Below are 22152 nucleotides of genomic sequence, written 5' to 3'. Positions count from 1 at the left end.
GTAATCTCTAAACCGTGGATACACATTAATATGGATCCACCTGGCTAAGAGCCAATAAGCGACTTTTGTTGGGGTTTAGGGCCCCGTGGCCAGCAGAGGGCCTCTCAGGCCCCATCCACACCACTGCATTTTGGTTTTAAAACGGAGACCTTTCGCTACGTTTGCACCTCCCGTCCAGACTAAAACGGAGACCTAAAGGAAGTTTGAAAACGCTGCCGACCCCGTTTTTCATTTTCTGGTAGTGTTTTAGTGCAGGCGAGCATAAACAGAGGACTTTACAAACGATGACACAGACGCTCACATTTGGTCTCATTAGCCCAATTCTTTCTGGTGATGTTAGCCTGTGGTGTTGGAACGATCCAAGTCTCTGTCTTCGGGACAAATGATATGAAGTCTTCTCCATCATAACCCCACTCAGTGAAACCATTCACCTCTCCAGTCTCTTCATCCCACTCACAGCCAACCATCCTCTGGAAAACGTGGACACCTGAGAGAGAGAGAGAGATTAAATATAGAAGCATGGCAGGACCATTATGGAGACTGGGAGGCAGTCTGTGTGTCCTGATTGGTCCATCTATCAGTCAATCATTTCATCCACCTGCAGACACAGATAGAGAGGAGGGAAAGGCAGTTCCATTTACTTCTCGCTCCTCATTATTTTGCTTTCTTTATTAACACTATATACTCATTTCATGCGAATCAGAAAAAGTCTGTCATTTCTGTCAGAAAAAGTGTTTCTGGTAGCGGAAATAAAACAACACGTTTTTATACAAAAATCACTTAACTTTTGTTATAGCGACTAAATACTCTTGTTCTACAATTGGCCTAATGTAATTATTTAAATGTGTTCATTATGTTATTTGTTTGTTGTAGCCAGTTTACTAATTAATTTTAAAATTAAGCAATTGTAAAATAATAAAGGCCACAACTGCCGCACTACTGCTGTCATCACTCAGTTTAAAGTGCTCAAACACAGCTGAGGGCTTCTTTTTGTTTTCCCTTTGTCTTGAACTGGAGCGTTACGTTCACTGCTGTGAGCTACTCCGAGTCCTTCTGCAGAAGACTTGAATCAAATTCACAGAAAGACAAGTGTTTGCTATTTATTTGAAAACCTCGGATTGCCAGCACAGTAGTGAGTTTAGTCGGCGAAATCCAACATTTTAAAGTGTGGTACCAGACAGATTTCGTGATTTTGTTTTGCAGTTGTCACATGATCATTCAGGGCATATGGGGGTCAAGAAGACATGTGGCCGTATTTTGCAGTATTTCTTTTGGCCCAGGCTGAAACGGGAGGTGTGAGAGTACATTAGAACATGATACACAGGTCAAATAACTGGTAAGCCAAACCAGGTTATCGAACCTGCTCCGTTGCATCCAGTACCTGCCACTGGTGAACCGTTTCAGCCACTGGTAGACGTTGGGAGTGTAGATGCACACATTTTTGATGAAGCGAGGTGTGGTCAACACGGAAACTCTTAAAAACTTGGATAGGTTGTTGAGTCATTTAGATGAATCGAAGCGTGTTGAGTTGGTGGGGCTAATTCACAGTTTTCCAAGTTTGTTTGGCGACACACCTTCACAAACTCACCTACTGGAACATGATATAGAGTCAACGAGTGTATATAGAGTATAGAGTGTGCGCAGAACAGCTCAAAACCCTAGATGCAGAGGTCAATTAATGCTGGAGAACAACATTGCTGAACCATCTTCTTCTTGTTGGGCTTCGCTGTGCTTGCTTGTACCTAAATCAGATAATATACCTAGATTTTGCTCAGATTTTCAAAATGTTAATAGTGTTACAAAGCCGGACGCATTTCCACTTCCGCGGATGGATGATTGTATCGACCAGGTTGGCTCTGCGAAAATATGATCTGCTCAAAGATTATTGGCAAGTCCTGCTGTCCAAGAGGGCAACGTTTCAGCCATTCTGTCTATTTGGACGATGTAGTGGTCTACAGCAGGGGTCTTTAATTAAAATTCAAAGAGGTCCAGTTGGAGAAAATTTCACGAAGCAAAGGTTCGGAACATCAACTTGCGTTATCATTCAGTAGCCTACCATAACGTATAGCCTGGTTGTATCAACATGTTTTTAGTCAAATCCATAGACTGTATATAAAGGTCAAATCAGATACTATTTCAACAATATTTTGTTATGAGTTGTATTTTTTCCCTGTGGGTTTCTGAGTTTTGCCATTGTTTCATGTGTCCTTCTGTTTGCCTCTGTTTCTCTTGGGTCTGTGTACTTCTGTATTATTTTGTCCATGTTTGCCCTGTGTTCTGTTTAATCTTAGTTCAGTCTGTTTTCCCTGTTAGTTGTAGTTTATTGGTATATTTGTGATCTGTCTGCTTATGTTCTGGATCAGTTATTTATATTGTGTTTCTTCCTGGTTATTAGTTTCCTTATGGCTTTATTGGCGTCTCTCTGTGACTCGTTAGCCTCATGTCTCTCACCTGTGTTGCCCCCGCCCTAGTCATTATCCCTGGTATACAGGTGCTGGTCATAATTAGAATATCATCAAAAAGTTGATTTATTTCAGTAATTCCATTCAAAAAGTGAAACTTGGATATTATATTCGTTCATTACACACAGACTGATATATTTCAAATGTTTATTTCATTTAATTGTTTAAAACTGACAACTAATGAAAATCCCAAATTCAGTATCTCTGAAAATTTTAATATTACTTAAGACCAATACAAAAAAAGGATTTTTAGAAATGTTGGCCAACTGAAAAGTATGAACATGAAAGTATGAGCATGTCCAGCACTCAATACTTAGTTGGGGCTCCTTTTGCCTGAATTACTGCAGCAATGCGGCGTGGCATGGAGTCCATCAGTCTGTGGCACTGCTCAGGTGTTATGAGAGCCCAGGTTGCTCTGATAGTGGCCTTCAGCTCTTCGGCATTGTTGGGTCTGGCGTATCGCATCTTCCTCTTCACAATACCCCATAGATTTTCTATAGGGTTAAGGTCAGGCAAGTTTGCTGGCCAATTAATTATACCACGGTCCTTAAACCAGGTACTGGTAGCTTTGGCACTGTGTGCAGGTGCCAAGTGCTGTTGGAAAATGAAATCTGCATCTCCATAAAGTTGGTCAGCAGCAGGAAGCATGAAGTGCTCTAAAACTTCCTGGTAGACGGCTGCGTTGACCTTGGACCTCAGAAAACACAGTGGACCAACACTAGCAGATGACATGGCACCCAAACCATCACTGACTGTGGAAACTTTACACTGGACTTCAAGCAATGTGGATTCTGTGCCTCTCCTCTCTTCCTCCAGACTCTGGGACCTTGATTTCCAAAGGAAATGCAAAATGTACTTTCATCAGAGAACATAACTTTGGACCACTCAGCAGCAGTCCAGTCCTTTTTGTCTTTAGCCCAGGCGAGACGCTTCTGACGCTGTGTCTTGTTCAAGAGTGGCTTGACACAAGGAATGCGACAGCTGAAACCCATGTCTTGCATACGTCTGTGCGTGGTGGTTCTTGAAGCACTGACTCCAGCTGCAGTCCACTCTTTGTGAATCTCCCCCAAATTTTGAAATAGGTTTTGTTTCACAATCCTCTCCAGGGTGCGGTTATCCCTATTGCTTGGACACTTCTTTCTACCGCATCAATGTGCATGTAAGAATCTACATTCTTGGTTAAACGCCATGTGAAATCTCTTCTCTTCGTGGACTTGACTCGCAATGCTCAGGGCCAGAAACGGCTCTGGCAATGCTTACCGGAATGCACAGATTTGATTGGCTGAGCAGCGTCACATGAGACGATTGGAACACATGCAATTGGTCTGTGAATTTCCTGGGCCGCTAAACCAGAATCTGTTGTTGCTCCCCTCACTGATTTGATGAAGGAAGATATTAAATTTGCGTGGTCTCCTGTCTGTCAGCAGGCTTTTCAGAACGCCAAAGAACTTGTAGTGCTGCAGTCCTGGCCGCTCCTTGTGTTAAGAAGCCGTTCAGCCTGCAATTACGTGGGGGCAGGTGCAGTATTGATGCAGTCTGACAGGATGTAGACAGACCTGTGGGTTTCTACTCTAAGAAATTTAACAAGCATCCACTTAACTATTCTGTGATCGAGAAATAGACTGTGGCTTTAGTGTGGGCGTTGACTCATTTTGATGTGCATGTGGGTTCTGGGGTTGTAGTCTTTACATTTCTCAATTCTTTGAAATGTCCCAATCAGAGATTAATCAGATGGTCTCTTATGTTACTGTCATACTGTTTGGTGGCGTCCCCGGGACGTCTGGTTGCTGAGTATGTCAGTACTGGTAGTAGTCATCTTCAGGCAATGGAGCCACCCAGTAAACACCATTCTTCTTTTTGTAAGTGATGAATCCAATCACAGCGAAGAGGACAAGAAGAAGAAAAAGCACTCCAGCAATGATGGGCAGGGTGATGTTAGTGGGCTTCTCTGTTGAGCAGAAAACAACAAGAAATAGTCACAAAGATGAAGCAGGTTAGAGGAGAAGAACACCAGACCTCCGTCCTGTATATCGACACTATATGTTGTCTTTTCCGGCTGTGAAAGGTTCAGTAGGTAAGTTAGAATTTTTTTTTTTTACTGCCATATTTGCTAAAGCTGTCGCCATATCCTGACAGTAGCAGGAGTTCAAGGAGTCCTGATTCTCCAAGCGACCCTGTATGCAGGATAAATGGTTGATGATGGATGAATGGAGTCCTGATTCTTGTGTCTGAACAGACAGGTTTGAGAAAATCTTACGCATGTGTTAGAGCTTTAGGAAGTTACAATATGAGGCTAAAAACTGTTAGCATGACGTTACCCTTAAACAGCTGGATGACATAATTTTGTTAAAATAGCAGGACGGGGTTGAGCTAAAAGATCTTGGGGAAGTTGAGCCAGATATTTGCTGTAATTTTACATTACATTCTTATGCATCACTAATAATGTGACATTATGCTTTTTAGACCAGAAACCATCATGTCATGCTTCTATAAATGGAAGACAGACAGGCTTCAACTCCTGTTGTGGGTTTGGACAGAGTTATTGGAGAGGTACACAAATAAGAAGTCAATTCAACGGGTGGCACGGGACATGACGGAAAACAGGATGACTTTAAAGTACATTGTTGTCCCCGACCCCCATGTGGCTCAACTTACACCTCATATGGGGCAAGTTGAGCCAAGAGTCCACTTTCTTTTGGAAAGCCATATTTTGAAAACAGTTTATTTTAGATCCAAATTGATTATTCCCAGAGATGCACCACATCCTAAAATACATGTTTTAGTTGGAGACCTTACTGTCATGTCCTCACTTTGAAGACACCCCCACTCGTCTGTTCATACAGAGTGTGTCTGTGCTCCTCATCTAATTCAAGGACTTTTTTAAGGACTTTCCTGGCAGAGTTTGATACGGATCAAGGTTACAACACTGATCATTTTTAAAATGAGAACTAGCTTTACGGAAGTTCACAGACACCAATTAAACAGAGCGAGAGGCTTGAATCTGGCTCGCTGGTGGTTTTTGGCTCAGTGACAGCTGCTGACCGTCAGCGTACTCGGCCAATAAACCTTCTTCTGACTGATTTACTAAAAGATACAAACATTCATCCAGTTTTAAATAATTCCACTTACTCATTTTCTGAGCAGAAGTGAATACAATGCCGGTAATCTCTAAACCGTGGATACACATTAATATGGATCCACCTGGCTAAGAGCCAATAAGCGACTTTTGTTGGGGTTTAGGGCCCCGTGGCCAGCAGAGGGCCTCTTAGGCCCCATCCACACCACTGCATTTTGGTTTTAAAACGCAGACCTTTTGCTACGTTTGCACCTCCCGTCCAGACTAAAACAGAGACCTAAAGGAAGTTTGAAAACGCTGCCGACCCCGTTTTTCATTTTGAAACTCCGGGTAGTGTTTTAGTGCGGGCGGGCAAAAACGGAGGACTTCAGAAACGAAGACGCAGACGCTCACGCTCGGCTCTCTGATTGGGTCTTATAGGTCATGGGAAGCAGAAACACGATGTTACTGATGGTGTCTTTATTAAAATATGTTGTACTGTGTAAATAACACTTGTACCGTGCATGTTGCCGTATTTGCTTAGTCTGTTTTCTGCTGCCACCGCTGCTTTTAACTCCCGTGTTACATTCAGTCCCAGCTCGTTATTGGTCCATGCAAAATAAAATCTGCTGCGGTTCTTCGTCTGTATTACTTTATTCTTTTGCCAAATCTTCTGAAACTACAGAACAGACCATCTGCTTCATGATTACACCGGCACGCGCATGCCTAGTGTACGTGAACCAGGTGTGCGTTTTTAGTCGTTTTAATATAGACGGAGATCAACTCTGATACGCAGGACGGAGATCGTATTTAAAACTGTTTAAACTAAAACAGAGTTGTGCGGATGGGGCCGAAGAGTCACTGTTAAAACTAGCCTCTATTGGAAACAGCTTCTAACCAGATCTCTTGGCAGACCTGGTGTAAATTGTTCAAGTTAATAGAGCCTGTCCTGTTTAGTCTTTTCTTCAATCAAGTGTTCAAATGCATGGATAAAAGACTGATATGTCAGTGGGTTACTGTCAAACACTGCAGTCTCCCTTGCAGGTAGCAGAGCCAGTTTCTGTTGTGAAATAATAAGTTCAGCAATGTCACTTTGCCTTTGAATAACCATGTTCATGTTATCATGAGCACTGTGATCTACAGCTGGATTGATTAGATCACTGTCATCGTGCACACTGTGCTGCTGTCCAAGCATGTCAGTCTCCTGTTGGCTGAAGATCAGATAAGAGCATTTGCACAGATTAGTGAGTGTTTTTAAATTCAGACACAGCAACTTTAAAAGTTTCATCTACATTTCCATCATCTTCCATCAGAACCTTTATTTCATTTATCTGTCGTGTACACACTCCCACTCTGACCCTCCATGATGCAATGCAGGATTTATATAACTCCGCCTTGTCGGACATTGTCACAGATAAATCACCCTTTTAGTTGCCGTTCTTATTATTCTCTGGTATCCTTCAGTGGGTATTTAATATTCTGTTCATCATTTATTTTCATTTCACATCTCGTCCAGAATGTCAATGATCCAGCACATCCACAGCACTGCGGCACTTTCATTCATTCATAAATTCAATCAGCTGGTTTTACTCACGGCCCATCCGGCTTGTTTTTCTCCATAGACGTGTGATCGGCAGCATCCAGAGTTTCCCCATTTGTTCTCAATAATATAACTCATAAAGAAACGGGTTGACATATACAAAGAAAGCTGTTTGTTTAGCTGCTATTAAAGATTTATCTTTGGTTAGAGGGGCCTTCAACTAAATTTTGACTAGGGCCCCCAAAGATCTGAGGCCGGCTCTGAAGAAAAAGCTCTTTGTACAGTATTTCTTTACAATGATTTAGGAACTAAAAGAAAACGTTGTGGTGGAAAAGGATAATTCCTTTAAAGCCCTTTAAAAGTTTGACTTGACAGATTTTTATAGGGATTTGCTGATCCTGAAGTCAGAGTGCAGAGGTGGGCGTGTGCATTAGTTTAAAACTGATATAAGCCTTAAAATTATATATCAAACAAGATTTAAACGTCCTGTAAATAAAAACACATGAACTAAGTAAAATAAATGCGCGTCTCCCACCTTCTACATTTCTGTTGGTCCTGATGTTTGCTTTGTCCAGTTTGGTGACGATGTCGTCCTTCCAACCAGAGAGCTGAAAAACACATTCGTACTTCCCCCAGTTTTCAGGTGGAGCATTCAGGTCAACGCTCATCTGGAAGGATCCATCGTTGTTGGGGAGGATCTTCACGTCCTCGTGGAGCTCCTCCCCATCTTTCCTCCAGAACATCTTGGCTCTGTCGGGGTAAAAACCTGTAGCGTGGCAGCTGATTGGAGAGGAGGGAGTCTTCTGGAGGAGAGACACTGAGGGAAGGTCTGGAGAGTAAAGAGAAAGTTTAAAGGCTCTTTATTATGATTTACTGAAAATTATTATTATCATTGTTGTTCAGAGCATTTTAAATGCCTTAGTAACACGAACACTATATACACACCATATATATGCAATGCATACTGCCCATACAACCAATGGGAAGGCGTGACATTGCAGGTAAATAGATGAAATACAATAAATGGAAGTGAAAGATAATTGATGAACAGATAAGAAATTAGAAGATAGTGGAGGCCCTTCTTGGAGCCACAAACAACAGGTCCCAAGCACCCTGAAGGCAAGTATGACCAGTTATATTAAAATCTTAACCTTTTTTAAATTAATTTAATTAAATATTTTTTATTAATAAAAAACTAGATATTAAAACAATGTGAAGCACAAATAAGACACACACTAGCTGACATGTTCAAATCCCACCGCCTATGCGGCCGATCCCTACCTGGGCTAAGTTAGCCTCCCCCTAATGTCACATGGGGCGCTCCTCATAACAGCGGTTGCCACCTGCTACGCTGCGGCCAGACGCCATCCTGACCCTGGGCTCTCTTTACGGACACGCAGCGTGCCAGCTCTTCATGCGGAGGACAGAAGCATAACACTCCCACCGCTCATCGGCTAATCACCGCGCGCACCGCTGAACTGCCGGTCCCGCCAGACCAACTGCCCGCAACGTTAGTTCCCCCGGCTTCATATCCATTCGAAATGTAGGCTTATTTAGGTCCTAGAAAACAAATAAACAAAAACTAAGGACATTTACTCAGTTTTAGTTAGTTTTGCGAACCTACAATACAGTTTTAGTTAGTTTCATGTAAAGCCTTACGTCGTTACTTCGTTTGTCTTCATTAACAATAACAACCTTGCAATGAACACAGTTAAAACAGACAAAAAAGAAACAATTTAACTACGTAGCCTACTTAACCATGGCAGAAGCACAAAAATCAAGGACAACTGAAGATATAAGCAAAATCTGTACAAGTCAGCAAAATCAGACTGGCAAAACGCTCTTATTCTGAAATGCTCCATGTGGATATGTAACGCAGAGATTTGAAAGGGGTGCTGAAACGATATATTGTGCTACTGCAAACTTCTGTGCATGCTGTGTGTGGCACAGTGTTACACTGTACTTGATCGTGGTGGCCTGGCCCTTGTAGACACTGCATTGTGTCGCCCTTCTCCCGTCATTGACACGGACCATTCCCATCGCCCCTTACCCGAACCTTACTAGTCACAACCACATCCACAAAGCTGGTCGAACCCTACAAGTAAAGTAGAATCCCGGTTTTTGACCCCCCCAAATACAATAAAACAAGCCCACCGTCACACACACACACTCACCCTCTGCACATTTGCTTAATGCAGACAGTGCAGACGCTTTGCTGCTTGCTCTTGCCTCTGCTTGCATTCTTTTGCTTAAACTCTCTTTTTTTTCCTGCTAGAAATCAGCAGCTCTTGGATACTTTTAAATCACTGGGACTGTCAGATAAAGTTGGCTCTTGCCATACTTTAAAACCTTTTATGATCTTAGTGCTATGTGAGTGTAGCCTATCAATAGCACTAGCCTGTACTGCAGTGACTGGAGCTATAGCTAATGCTAATTAGCAACAAGATGCCCCCCTTCTCCATGGACGACTTCTACAAACTTCTACAGAAAATTACTGTGCTGGAAACCAAGATCCACAGGTTAGAAGTGAATGTAGAAGTGAATGGATTATGTGGGAATGACACCACTTTACCGTGGACCCAAAACAGTGGACAAGACCATGCTAACACATGGCTAATTAGCACCAACAAGACTACCAAGAAGCAGGAGGCCTGTGTACTGGGTAATAAAGCTGAAAGTGGGAGTCCTCCCTGGAACGCTCTTGGTGCAAAGCCTAAGAGTAAATCATTTCCTGGGGAAATGGGAGGACGAGTAACAGGCAGAACCCGGCGCCCTGAGATTTGTGATGCGACTGGCTGGCCTGCATTATCATCCAGGCAGAGCGCCTCTTCAACCCCTGTTCTTGGTAGGACACAGCCGTGGACAGCTGCGAATGGGAGAGTTAGCAACAAACCTCCCGAACAACCGAGTGTGCAACAGCAGAACAGATCGGGACCAATGATGTTGTGAAGCAACAGTCTGAAGTGTTGAAAGAGGACTTTAATAATCTGTTGAACACTGAGGTGTTTATCAGTGGCCCTATACCGCCAATCCGAAGAGGAGCTGAGAGATTCAGCAGATTGATGGCTTTGAACACGCGGCTCTCAACAGCATGTACTGTCCATTCAGTGCATTTCATCAAAAACTGTTACTTTCTGTGGGACCGCAGACATCTTTGTAAGGCAGATGGACTTCGCCTTAACAAGTCAGGAGTAAAATTGTTCAGCTCCAACCTGTTTTACTTTCTGCGTCACTCATCTGTTCCCTCTGCAAAAGACAAGAGACAGGAGGAATCTAAACAAGAAGAAGACACAACACAACACACCAGAAACCTTGAAGAAGAGCTCTGATAACGGGAGACATCTGAGCCAAGAGGAAGAGCCTCCCTCACTGAAAACCAACAGTGAGGATTCAACATCTCTACCCCCCCCAATCAGACAGCCTTTCTCCCCTCTCCCCCCTGTTGGACTTCACTGATCACATGGAAGACCTGGTTAGAGCTGGGACCAAATTTACTCCCCGCACCTTCCCTCACTCCACTCCCATTTTCTCTACCCTAAACCCCCCCTCACCGTCCACCTCCACCACTGGTTCTAAGTCCTCCAGGTTTGACACGTGTCACAAATACAGCGCCCAACACGCCCTCCCGCTCCACAATGGCGAAAAAGCCCAGTAAGCTCTCTGATATGTGCTGGGTCCAGGCTACAAGGAAAATAACACTCATGACTCTTCCCGGGACAAGCCGGGGCCCAATGTGCTGGTAGTCTTCTCCATCCCTGTCTTGACAGGTAACAGAAAAAGCACGGTGAATGTGTTAAGAAACAGGAAGCACTCAACATATCCTGCAAATTTAGTATTAATTCCTCGTCAGCCGCAACCTGTCGAAAAAAGTGGGCCAGATAATGTTTTTAACACACTAAAATTAGCTTTGTTAAACGTTAGGTCTTTGGCAGGAAAAACGTTTTTAATCAATGATTTTATAATCACTCACAATCTTAATTTCATGTTTTTAACTGAAACTTGGTTGGACCAAGATAACAGTGCAGCTGTCCTTATCGAGTCTACCCCTCCCAACTTCAGTTTTATGAGTGAAGCTAGAGTGCATAAGAGAGGAGGTGGAGTTGCCATTTTGTTTAATGACTCCCTCCAATGCAAAAAGATGTCTTATGGGAATGTTGCTTCTTTTGAATATGCAGCTCTTCAGCTGAATTCGTCTTCTCGAGCTATTTTTCTAAATATCTACAGGCCCCCTAAATACTGTGCAAACTTTTTTGATGACTTTGGTGAACTGCTGTCTATAATCTGTATTGACTTTGTCTGTGTGGTTATTGTTGGTGATTTTAACATCCATGTGTTAAACTGTACAACTGTGTTGTGTTCTTGATAATTATGGACTGACTCAACATGTGACGAGGCCCACGCACAATAAGGGGCACACTTTGGACTTTTTCATCTCCAAGGGTCTGGACATTTCCAAGGTTGTGGTGACTGATGTTGCTCTCTCTGATCATTCCTGTGTTTTCTTTGAGAGTGATATCTACGTGCACACAAATGTTAAAACAGAGGTGATCACAAAACAGCATATCACTGAAAAATTTATTGAGGCTTTCTCCTCAACACCCGCCCTCTCACAGGTCTCAGTCAATGAGCTTGTAGATAATTTCAGTTCTAAAATTACAAATGTTCTTGATGCCATTGCACCAGCCAAGGTGAAGGTGGTCTCTGGTAAGAGAAGATCTCCATGGAGAAATGCCACGCTGGTTAGAACTCAAAAAAGAGAGTGTCGAAAAAGCTGAACGCAGGTGGCGGAAAACAAATCTCCAGGTACATTATGACATCTATAAAGAGAGACTTTGCATTTATAATTTAGAGCTGAGAAATGCAAGGCGGCCCTTCTTCTCTGACATCATCACCAAAAACACTAATAATGCTCGTGCCCTGTTTGCTACTGTCGACAGACTAACCAACCCTCCTGTGTCTGTAGCCTCTGAACTTCTATCCACCAGGGCCTTCAATGCTTTGCTTCCTCCTTCACAGACAAAATTCAAACAATTAGACAAGTAATCAGTGCCTCCATGTCAGTAACAGGATATGTCTTGTCCCTGTGTCCACTTAAAAACAATTCATATAGCATGAGACAATTTGATTCTATTAACCATAAAAACCTGGAGGACATAATACAACATCTGAAATCCTCCTCATGCTGCCTTGATATTCTGCCAACAGGTTTTTCAAAAATGTGTCTAAATGCTTGGCCTCAGATTTACTACAAATTGTCAACATGTCTCTCCTCTCAGGTTTTTCCCCACAGGCCCTGAAAACTGCAGTCATTAAGCCACTCTTAAAAAAGAGCAATCTAGACAGGTCACTAATGAGCAATTATAGGCCCATATCAAATCTCCCATTTTTAAGTAAAATCATTGAAAAGGCTGTTTTTCAACAGCTTAGTGCTTTCTTGGCACTAAATAACTGTTTTGATGTCTTCCAGTCAGGTTTTCGACCAAACCACAGCACTGAGACGGCTCTTGTTAAGGTCTTCAATGACATCCATTTAAACACTGACAGTGGCAGAATTTCAGTCTTAGTATTATTGGATCTCAGTGCTGCATTCGACACGGTCGACCACAACATATTACTAGACAGACTTGAAAACTGGGTTGGACTTTCTGGCACAGTACTAAACTGGTTTGAATCCTACTTAAAGGACGGGGACTACTTTGTGTCTATAGGTAATTACTCATCTGAGCTGACAAAAATGACATGTGGAGTTCCCCAAGGCTCCATTCTGGGGCCTCTTTTGTTTAACATTTACATGCTTCCACTGGCTCAGATTATGAAAAACAACAAAATATGTTACCATAATTATGCAGATGACACACAGATTTACATAACCATATCACCAGTGGACTATGATCCCATACAGGTGTTGAGTAACTGTATTGAACAGGTCAATGATTGGATGTGCCCGAATTTTCTTCAATTAAACAAGGATAAAACTGAAGTTATTGTTTTTGGAGCCAGGGAGGAATGATTGAAAGTCAGTGCTCGACTTCAATCTGTAATGTTAAGAACCATAAATCAAACCATAAATCTTGGTGTAGTCATGGACTCAGACCTGAATTTGAGGAGCCACATTAAGACAATTACAAAGTCAGCCTACTACTAAAAGCTTATCCATGCATTTATCTTCAGTGTCCTTACAGGGCTCCCTAAGAAATCCATCAGACAGCTGCAGCTGATTCAGAACGCTGCTGCTCGAGTCCTCACTAAGACCAAAATGGTGGATCACTCCAGTTCTGAGGTCTTTACATTGGCTTCCTGTAAGTCAAAGAACTGATTTCAAAATCCTGTTGTTAGTTTATAAAGCACTGAATGGTTTAGGGCCAAAATACATTTCTGATCTTCTGCTTCGTTACGAACCATCCAGACCTCTCAGGTCGTCTGGGGCAGGTCTGCTTTCTGTCTCCAGAGTCAAAACTAAACAAGGAGAAGCAGCATTCAGTTATTATGATCCGTATATTTGGAACAAACTCTCAGATAACTGCAGGTCTGCTGAAACAGTCAGTTCTTTTAAATTAAGACTGAAGACTTTTCTTTTTACCTTTGCCTTTAATTAAATATTTAAGATTTTTCTTTTTATTGATAACTTACACTGCAATCTAACTTTTACTGTCCTGTTTTCTTTTTCTTTGTTTTTAGCTTTTTATCATTGCTTTTATCTATTTAACTCTTTTAACCCCGATTGTAACACTGTAAGTTTTATTATATTTTATGCTGCTTTTAAACTTTTACATATTTCCCTGTTGGTTTTATGTTTTATGTAAAGCACTTTGAATTACCTTGTTGTTAAAATGTGCTATACAAATAAACTTGCCTTGCCTTGCCTTGCCTAATGCTGTACGCCTGTTGTTTGGCTTACATGAATTGTTGTGTCCATGAAACTACATCCGGTCATGTGATTTTACCTGTTCTCAACAGAGAGCTCCTCCCATAGCTCACAAACGTCTTCAGCCAGTCAGGGCAAATCTGTCTGAAATAGGTCCTGGTCTGTGCCATATAGTTTCTGTTAGTAGCCCACTTCTTTCTGGTGATGTTAGCCTGTGGTATTGGAACGATCCAAGTCTCTGTCTTCGGGAAAAATGATATGAAGTCTTCTCCATCATAACCCCACTCAGTGAAACCATTCACCTCTCCAGTCTCTTCATCCCACTCACAGCCAACCATCCTCTGGAAAACGTGGACACCTGAGAGAGAGAGAGAGATTAAATATAGAAGCACGGCAGGACCACTCTATTAGCTTTCTACTATAGTCAATAAGTTTGCAGTCAAAAACTTCTCTGGAGGCGGTCAAGAGTCGGTGCAAAAGAGTTTATTCCAATATAGGACAGGTAAACCCGTGCATCATCCCTGCAGGTCAAAGCATGTTTCTGTCGTGTTTTTGCACACCATCTTTCTTGTTGACACATTACAAGTTTACTCAAAGTTTGCACAGGCTATAATAAACAAAGGTTGGAAGCTGACAATCAAACCCTTAACCAGTAATTAAACATGTAGTCATAACATCAGCAGATTAAAACATCTGCAGTCCCTCCTGTAGTCAAAGTCAACAGTAGAAGAAAGCGTGTATGGTCACAGCGTCAGCAGTCAATACTTTTACTGAAAGATCTAACCACAGTGAGCTTGTCACTGTATTCATAACTACAGTATAGTAAAAAAATAAGGCACATCTAGGTAAAAAGATTAATTGAGGATAATAAAATAATTAAGAATGATAAATTTACACAACACCATCTATCAGTCAATCATTTTTTCCACCTGCAGAAACTGGCTGGATGCTTCCTGCTGGGACGGACCAACACACTGTGTGGTCAGTATCAATCAATCAATCTTTATTTATATAGCACTTTTCATACAAATACATGTAACACAAAGTGCTTCACACTACAGAGCCATTTCAAAACAATAGTTTAAAAAAACATCCCCTCCAACCCAAAACACTAAGACCCCAGGACAAAAAGCACTAGAAAAGCAGCCCATCAGTAGAAAAAGTATAATAAATAAGTAACGTTTTAACTAAATCAAATAAATACAGATCAGTTAAAAGCTTGGTTAAAAACGTATGTATGGGCTGATTTTTGTGTCAGTACAGACTGAATTTGAATAATTTAGAACTGAATTTGAATTGCTCAACTTGAATACTTGGATTAAAAAACTAAATTTGAATTTATTAGTTTGAAACTGAATTCCAATAAACTTGAAACTGAATGTGATATTATGAATCTAAACTGAAACAATGCATTATTAACAACTCACTTACTTATAAATGCCATTGCTACAAGAGCTCTACAACTGCTAGGCTAAATTGTAAATTGAGTAACGGGATGTTATGAATTGGCTAACTGAGCAAGAGACACGTTTGGAACTTCAAATATCTTTATTGCTCAGTAGTGTTTCCTTTACTGTGCAGAATATTGCAGAGTGCAGCGTAAATATGTAAATGCCAGTGTTTGTAGTATGATACACTAACTTTTTGGAAGACCAGAGCATTACTATAATCAATCCTGGGGGGTAATAAAAGCATGAATAAGTGTCTCTGTATTTGCTTGAGAGAGAAAGGGTCATACTCTAGCAATGTTCTTGAGATGACAAAAAGCAATCAATAAGAAATATTTCTTATATGTGACTCAAAACTGAGATCTGAGTCTGAGCTCATTAACAATATTTACCAACACTGTCTCAGGACTGTGATTGGTTCGTATCATAAACATTGTGGAAGTTAATAAAATTGGTCAGTTTATTAAAAACAACTTTCTCTAAATTTCACTTTGGAATGGCAGATTGTAGTTATTGAGTACTGTAGCATCTAAATTATTCTTCTTCAGAAGGGGCTTCACCATAGCAGTTTTAAAGGCAGTAGGGAAAACACCCATCTGTAGGGAATAGTTCACGATGGTCAGAAGATAATCACTAAAAAAGGCATAATGTCAGGCAAGTTGTTGGTTTCAGTAGAGTAACAATTTTACAAAGCATGTCAGAGTCAACCAGGTCAACACTATGCAGTGTTTCCCCAGATGTACATATAGGATCCACTTTATTAAAGTGTACCTGCTGATGTATAGCAGTACAGCAGAGTTACATTTACATTTATTCATTTAGCTGACGCTTTTATCCAAAGCGACTTACAATTGCTATACATGTCAGAGGTCGCACGCCTCTGGAGCAACGAGGGATTAAGTGTCTTGCTCAGGGTCACAGTGGGGGATTGAACCTGAGTCTCTCACACCCCAGTGAATCTAATCTGTAATTCTGTGTACAGCTGTGTGACGTCTCCATGAACGCCTGGTTGTGTCTGGATGACTACGTCTGGAGTATCCATGTGTGTGTTCTGTTGTAGGCGTCAGTAGGGCTGCTCGTCGGCATCTTCAGGTATTGGAGCCACCTGGGGCCCAGTGTTTTCCATAGGGCCTATATAAAGCAGATCCTACCTGTGGCACTTTGGGAGATAGAGAGGAGGGAAATGCAGTTCCCTTTACTCTTCACTCCTCATAATTTGGCTTTCTTTATTAACACTACATTGCACTTATTTCATGGTGACATGGTGATGTTAAATCTTCAGCACTGGCTGCTTCGGTAACGAGTGTGAGTGTAGATCTGCCATCTCGTCAGGAAAGTGAAAAATCTCCTGATGAGATTGATGCTGCATATTTGCTTCTTACTGAAGACGGCGAGAAAGTGCCTATTAAGATATTCAGGTGGTTTGGGTGTCACATTCTGCCTCCCCAGTGGTCTTGTTATACCGATTGTTTTATTGTGTTTTGATAAAAAGGCTGTCATTTCACAAACTGAAAATGCCCATGATGTTCTGCTGAGTGAGGGAGGATCAGATGGGGGAGAGATAAAGGCGGCATGGGTGCGGTCTGTCTGTGTGTGCATGAGAGAGAGAGAAAAAGAGACAGAGCGCTTTCTTTATTTATTCTCAAAGCCCGGCTAATTAAGTGATTAGGCTGTTAAGGGAGACGACTGAAGCACTTTTCCTATACGTCATACCAGGTGTTAGATTGTTTAAATGTGTTCTTTTCTAAGAAGTCAGCCGGGCTGAATGTGCAAGGAGACAGTTCAGCAGAACAGTTTCTGCAAACGGCCATTTTTGCATCTTTCTCGGCCCTTTAAAATGCTTCTACACTGCGGACATGTCAACGTAATTGTTCGGTAAAATTTAACCTGTTTTCACTTATTAGGCCGAACTCTGAAAATGCTATTTTTGCCATTTTCGGCTGATTAATTTCAGATGCCGAACATTCAGGGCATCCCTTAAAACATTTGTCCTTATCAAAATGTTTGAAATATCACGTGCCTTTGATCTGTTTCTAGAAGAGTCACACAGTACAAAAGTATTGAAATATCTGGTTTCTGCTATTGAAAACTAATAAATGGCAGCTTTTTGTTCTAGTTTCCTGCATTTCACACATGCAGCATTAAAAAACTTGTTCCACATCAGCAACCATAGTGATCATGTTTACATGGCAGACACGATGTGATCTAAAGAAATGCGACTATGGAATCAAATAAAACATTGAAAGTGTGAAAAGTGAAACAAAAACAAACCTCCTATTTGGTTGAAGCACTTCTTCAAAAAGTCAATGGTGGATATGAAGGTCTGCTGTGTGTCCTTACAGTTACGAGCTTTCGCCTCCCAGAAGTTAGGATACTCTTCTGTGACTCTGCTCATCCAGTCTTGTCTGGGTTCTGCTCTCCTGGTGTTACTGTCGTAGTGAAACACCTGAACTTCATCAACCAACCCAACAGCCACAAACTCTGGGAAGTTTGGGACTCCAGAAGACGCAGTGTAGAAATGCTTCAGAGAGTGAGTCACTGGAAGAAAAAGTTCAGTTTTCATGTCACAGTTTAAAAAAATCAATGAACAACATTATTTTCCTGCACACAGAATCAAAAAGAACAACAATACAAAACCTCCTAATTATCTCTTCTGTGCACTCAAACACATTTAAAGAAAAAAATATGTTGCTCCAGAAACTTTTACTTTAAAGGTTCAGTGTGTAAGGTTTAGGACCCCTCCACACTACTGTGTTTTCAAATTAAAACGGAACTTTTTCAATTAAAACTTTTGCTATGTGAGACCCTCCCATCCAGACTACAACGGCGAAAATGAAGACCTAAAACAGAGAAGTTTGGAAGTGCTGCCGACCCCGTTTTGTAGGGTAGGAATAATTGGGAGCCTAAATAAGACATCGGCTCCCCTGAAATATTTTGTAGGTCTCTTAAATATTGACAGCATGCTTTATTGCCAATAATTTCTATATATTTCTCTATCATCATGGATCCATGCGTAAATTCAGTAGCCTCTGACTTCATCCAGCCTGAAGGAACCGACCGTCCGCAGCGGACCGGTCGCTCCGCGATCTCCTGTCCCTGGTCCGACTCACTCCCTCTCCGGTACGGGTTGTGTCGCTAGTACGGCTGTAAACGGTTCGTGATCCTTCTGTGTGGCTGGATATTATACTGCAGGGCTCTCCACAGCACCACGCAACTTTTCAAAATTCTTCCCTCCCTTATTTATTTATTCTTTCGCCAAATCTTCTCTAACTACAGAAAAGACCATCTGCTTCATGTTTACAGCGGCGTGCGCACGCCAAGTGGAACCGAACGGGCACGGGATGCGCGTTTTCACATGTTTTAATGTGAACGGAGATTGTATTCGTTTTAATTGGCCGTTTGTAAACTAAAAAGGAGTAGTGTGGATGGGGCCTCAGTGGCATCTAGTGTCTCACGATGCATTCAGGTGGACGATTCATACGTACAGAGTGTGTCTGTGCTGCTTAATCATTATCTGGCTTTATTGTCTTTGTTCAATTCAAGGACTTTTTTAAGGACTTTCCAGGCAGAGTTTGAGATACGGATCAAGGTTACAACACTGATCATTATTATAATGAGAACTAGCTTTACAGAAGTTCACAGACACCAATTAAACAGAGCGAGAGGCTTGAATCTGGCTCGCTGGTGGTTTTTGGCTCAGTGACAGCTGCAGACCGTCAGCGTACTCGGCCAATAAACCTTCTTCTGACTGATTTACTTAAAGATACAAACATTTATTCATTTAGCTGACGCTTTTATGCCAGTTACAGGGGTATTACACTTCTCAGGGCCACAATGGTGGATGGTCAGGAGTTGAACCTGGGTCTCTCACACCAAAGGCACGTGTGTCTTATCATTGTTAATAGGGCAGGTCTCTGTAACGACGTGGGCACAACCAGGCACGTGCACACATAGACATAAAAAGGGGCTTCAGCACCTGCCCTTTTTCTACTTCAAGAGAACGTGCCCTTTTTTTCAGGGGTTCTTTTTAAAAAATAAATAAATTAATATATAGTATATTTATTCCTGTTTTTCGCACAGCTTCCCTGTCAAACAAATATATTTTTTGGGGGGAACTAAATCTCTCTCTCTCTCTCTCTCTCCGCCTCCCCCTGCAGCACCACAGACAGACAGACAGACAGACAGACAGCAGCCACTCCCAGCTTAGTTGGAGCTTAGCTAAGGCAATTTATCATGGCCATACAAACTAATATAGCCTACTGTACTTAATGGAGACACTGCAGGTGAACACAGTAACATTTGTGTGTAATAACGTCATCACAATCGCCATAGTGATATGCAAATTATGCGTTAACTAATTAAAATGCGCTCATTTGCACATATTTGACAAATCACTGCAGGTAAATAGGATAAACAAAATAACTGAAGCATGTCACCACAGAACTGTTGATGTGACTTACATCAAGAGTATTTTCCTCTGAAATGTTGTAAATATACAGATTAACTTGTTTTATTTCCATTAGAGTAAAAGAAGACATGGAAGCAAAATAGACCAAAGTCTCAAACCACAATTAAAAAGTGTCCTGCCTTAAACAGTAACTTCATAGTTTTGATGGTCGGCTCCTCATCTGATAACTATCCATTCTATTAGTTTGTTGTGTGCTGAGAGATCCTTACATAATGCAGACAGCCCACCCTCAAAAGTCCATGTCACCATCAGTAATTGTGTGTGTGTGTCATTTGGCATCTTGCTTATGAAACAAAAAGTATTAAAATAAAATTTATTTTAAATCATGCCTGCAGCCCAATTTAGGCACACAGAGCCACAGTTTAGTGTGAATATTTTTGTTGATTTTATAATATTATGTAGGCTATTACACCAAAAGAATGAAAACGATTTATTGCCTTGTAAAAAATAAACAAATTATTAATGAAACTATGTCCCTCTGCTGGGTGCAGTCATTTAGTAGTTTGCTTTGCTGTTGCCTGCTCCTGTGATGAACCTAGTGAAGGTCGTGGCCTCTGTGAACTGATTATTTTGTAGAGAAGTAAAAATGTTGAGTATTAGTCAATTGTGTAAGTGTGAGAGAATATATATTGGAAGAAAGTAAGAGTTGTGGTAATATATTATGGTAAATAATTATGAGAAGTGCCCTTTTTTCCACTTGAGCCCCTGGGCACAACAGGCTCTTTAGGAGCAAAGTCCGAGTTGGGCCAACATGGCTCCTCCTGGCTCTCTGTCCTCTAAGCGATCACCGCACCTGCTGCGCCGCCTGGTCCGGTTGTTTGGGACGGTGCATCGTGGTCTGCTGCTCAGACCGGACTCAAAACAGCGCGAGGGCTGCAGTTTGAAAACGGTGGTCCCGCAGGAATATCTGATAGCACATATGTGACTTTACCATTAAGTCAAAAGCTAAACAAATGTGTGCTGTTCGTGAAATCTGTTCCAGAAGATCTTATAATTAATATCAGACATGTATTGTAGGCAGATCACTTCACGTTTACTCCTCTTGGATCGTTTGTAAAAAGTCAGTGTGAACATGAAATTAAACGCAATGTTTCCCTGCAGTGAAAGCAGCTGCAGCCTGTATTTCGCCCTGTTCAGTTTGCGTATTAGTAGCTTTAACTTCTTTTTTATTAACATATATCTCTTGAGACCGTGTGTTTATTTGCCTTTTCAAAGACTTCTCCAGTCAACCGAGTTTAAAAAGCGGTGAGCTCACCTGCAGCTGCGCCCTGTCGGCTGATTCCCAGCAGAACCAGAAAAACCAGGATCTTCATTGTCTCATTAAGAGCTTTGATGGGCAGCTTTGAGAAACTGTTGGCTCACCGGTCCACGCACCGAGGCTCAAATGAGCGTGAGAAGCAGGAGCGCTGCTGATGATATCAATCTCCATCTGAGCCAATGGGGATTGAGGCTGAGCATCAACGTCAAAATATTCCAAGAGGTTTGCAGACCTCCTCTGTCAGACCGGACAGGAAATCCACACAGAAAATACAAAATAAAAGTGTGCGATTTGACAGGAAACGCATTCAAAAATTAAAAAAATTAAATCATGTAGACATTTATAGAGGAAGGGATTTTGAAGTTGATTTAGATTTAATTATTTAGGATATTTTTTTACAGGCTATTTATTTATTCTGTCAAAATAGGACGTTAACTCCGCCCATACAGCCACATCCATTCACAGAAAAACATTGTCGTTGATTGTAACTTAGCCTCTCTTCCAGTCTTCTTAAACACACACATTTCTCATTCATAATTTCCCCTTGAAGAGTAATATCGGCTATACTATAGCATGTTACTGCTATCAGCTGAATTTAATAGGAAAAACTGATAACTGTGGGAACTGGACTACAATTTGACCTTCGTCGGGGTCTGTAGTATAACGAAAGTTACCAGCTGGGGTTAATAAATAAATAAATAATAGCCTAATCCTGTACAGACCGTAGACTGTATATAAAAATAATGTTATTTTGCAAAACTAGATTTTGTTGAGACCAACGTTAACAGTTAACTATGTATCAGGTGATTTATGTAAAAAAAAAAAAAAGGAGCAAAAAGACTTGAATTAACAAATTCCTGTTGTTATAAATCATTTTTTCTGGATTCTTTCTTTATATTACATCAAGCAAAAATCATCTGCCAGAAATGAGGTTTGGAATGAAACACACAAAGACACTCCCAGTGCTCAAAGGCTTCCTGCGCGCACACACACACACACACACTTCCTGCTCAGAAAACCTTTTGTTCCCACATAATGTCCCAGTTACTTCCAGGA

At 41.4% G+C, this 22152-nt stretch overlaps 1 protein-coding gene across 1 annotated transcript; it reads right to left on the bottom strand.

The window, feature by feature from the left end:
• Positions 1 to 4243: 4243 nt before the first annotated feature.
• On the bottom strand, positions 4244 to 21151 carry LOC119895990 (major histocompatibility complex class I-related gene protein-like). Its single transcript, XM_038709440.1, has 5 exons — positions 21094 to 21151; positions 17642 to 17908; positions 14002 to 14280; positions 7593 to 7886; positions 4244 to 4410 (listed from the first exon to the last, which is right to left on the bottom strand). Exons 1-5 carry the CDS (start codon positions 21149 to 21151, stop codon positions 4259 to 4261), a joined length of 1050 nt encoding a protein of 349 aa, XP_038565368.1. The 3' UTR covers positions 4244 to 4258.
• Between the last annotated feature and the right edge of the window lie 1001 nt (positions 21152 to 22152).

The sequence above is a fragment of the Micropterus salmoides genome, unplaced genomic scaffold, assembly GCF_014851395.1.
Source record: "Micropterus salmoides isolate LMB-PRFRI ecotype aquatic unplaced genomic scaffold, ASM1485139v1 Ms_hic_scaffold_9, whole genome shotgun sequence".
Lineage (NCBI taxonomy): Eukaryota > Metazoa > Chordata > Actinopteri > Centrarchiformes > Centrarchidae > Micropterus > Micropterus salmoides.
This window is presented reverse-complemented; position numbering and strand designations above follow the sequence as displayed.

Excerpts from the sequence above, each read along its gene's own strand:
- LOC119895990 (XM_038709440.1), bottom strand. The coding sequence starts at position 21,151 with ATGAAGATCCTGGTTTTTCTGGTTCTGCTGGGAATCAGCCGACAGGGC. Across the intron at positions 14,281-17,641 it reads GTGCTTCAACCAAATAGGAG|GTGTCCACGTTTTCCAGAGG; the intron begins GTTTGTTTTTGT and ends TCTCTCTCTCAG. Across the intron at positions 4,411-7,592 it reads GACCAACAGAAATGTAGAAG|AGAAGCCCACTAACATCACC; the intron begins GTGGGAGACGCG and ends TCTGCTCAACAG.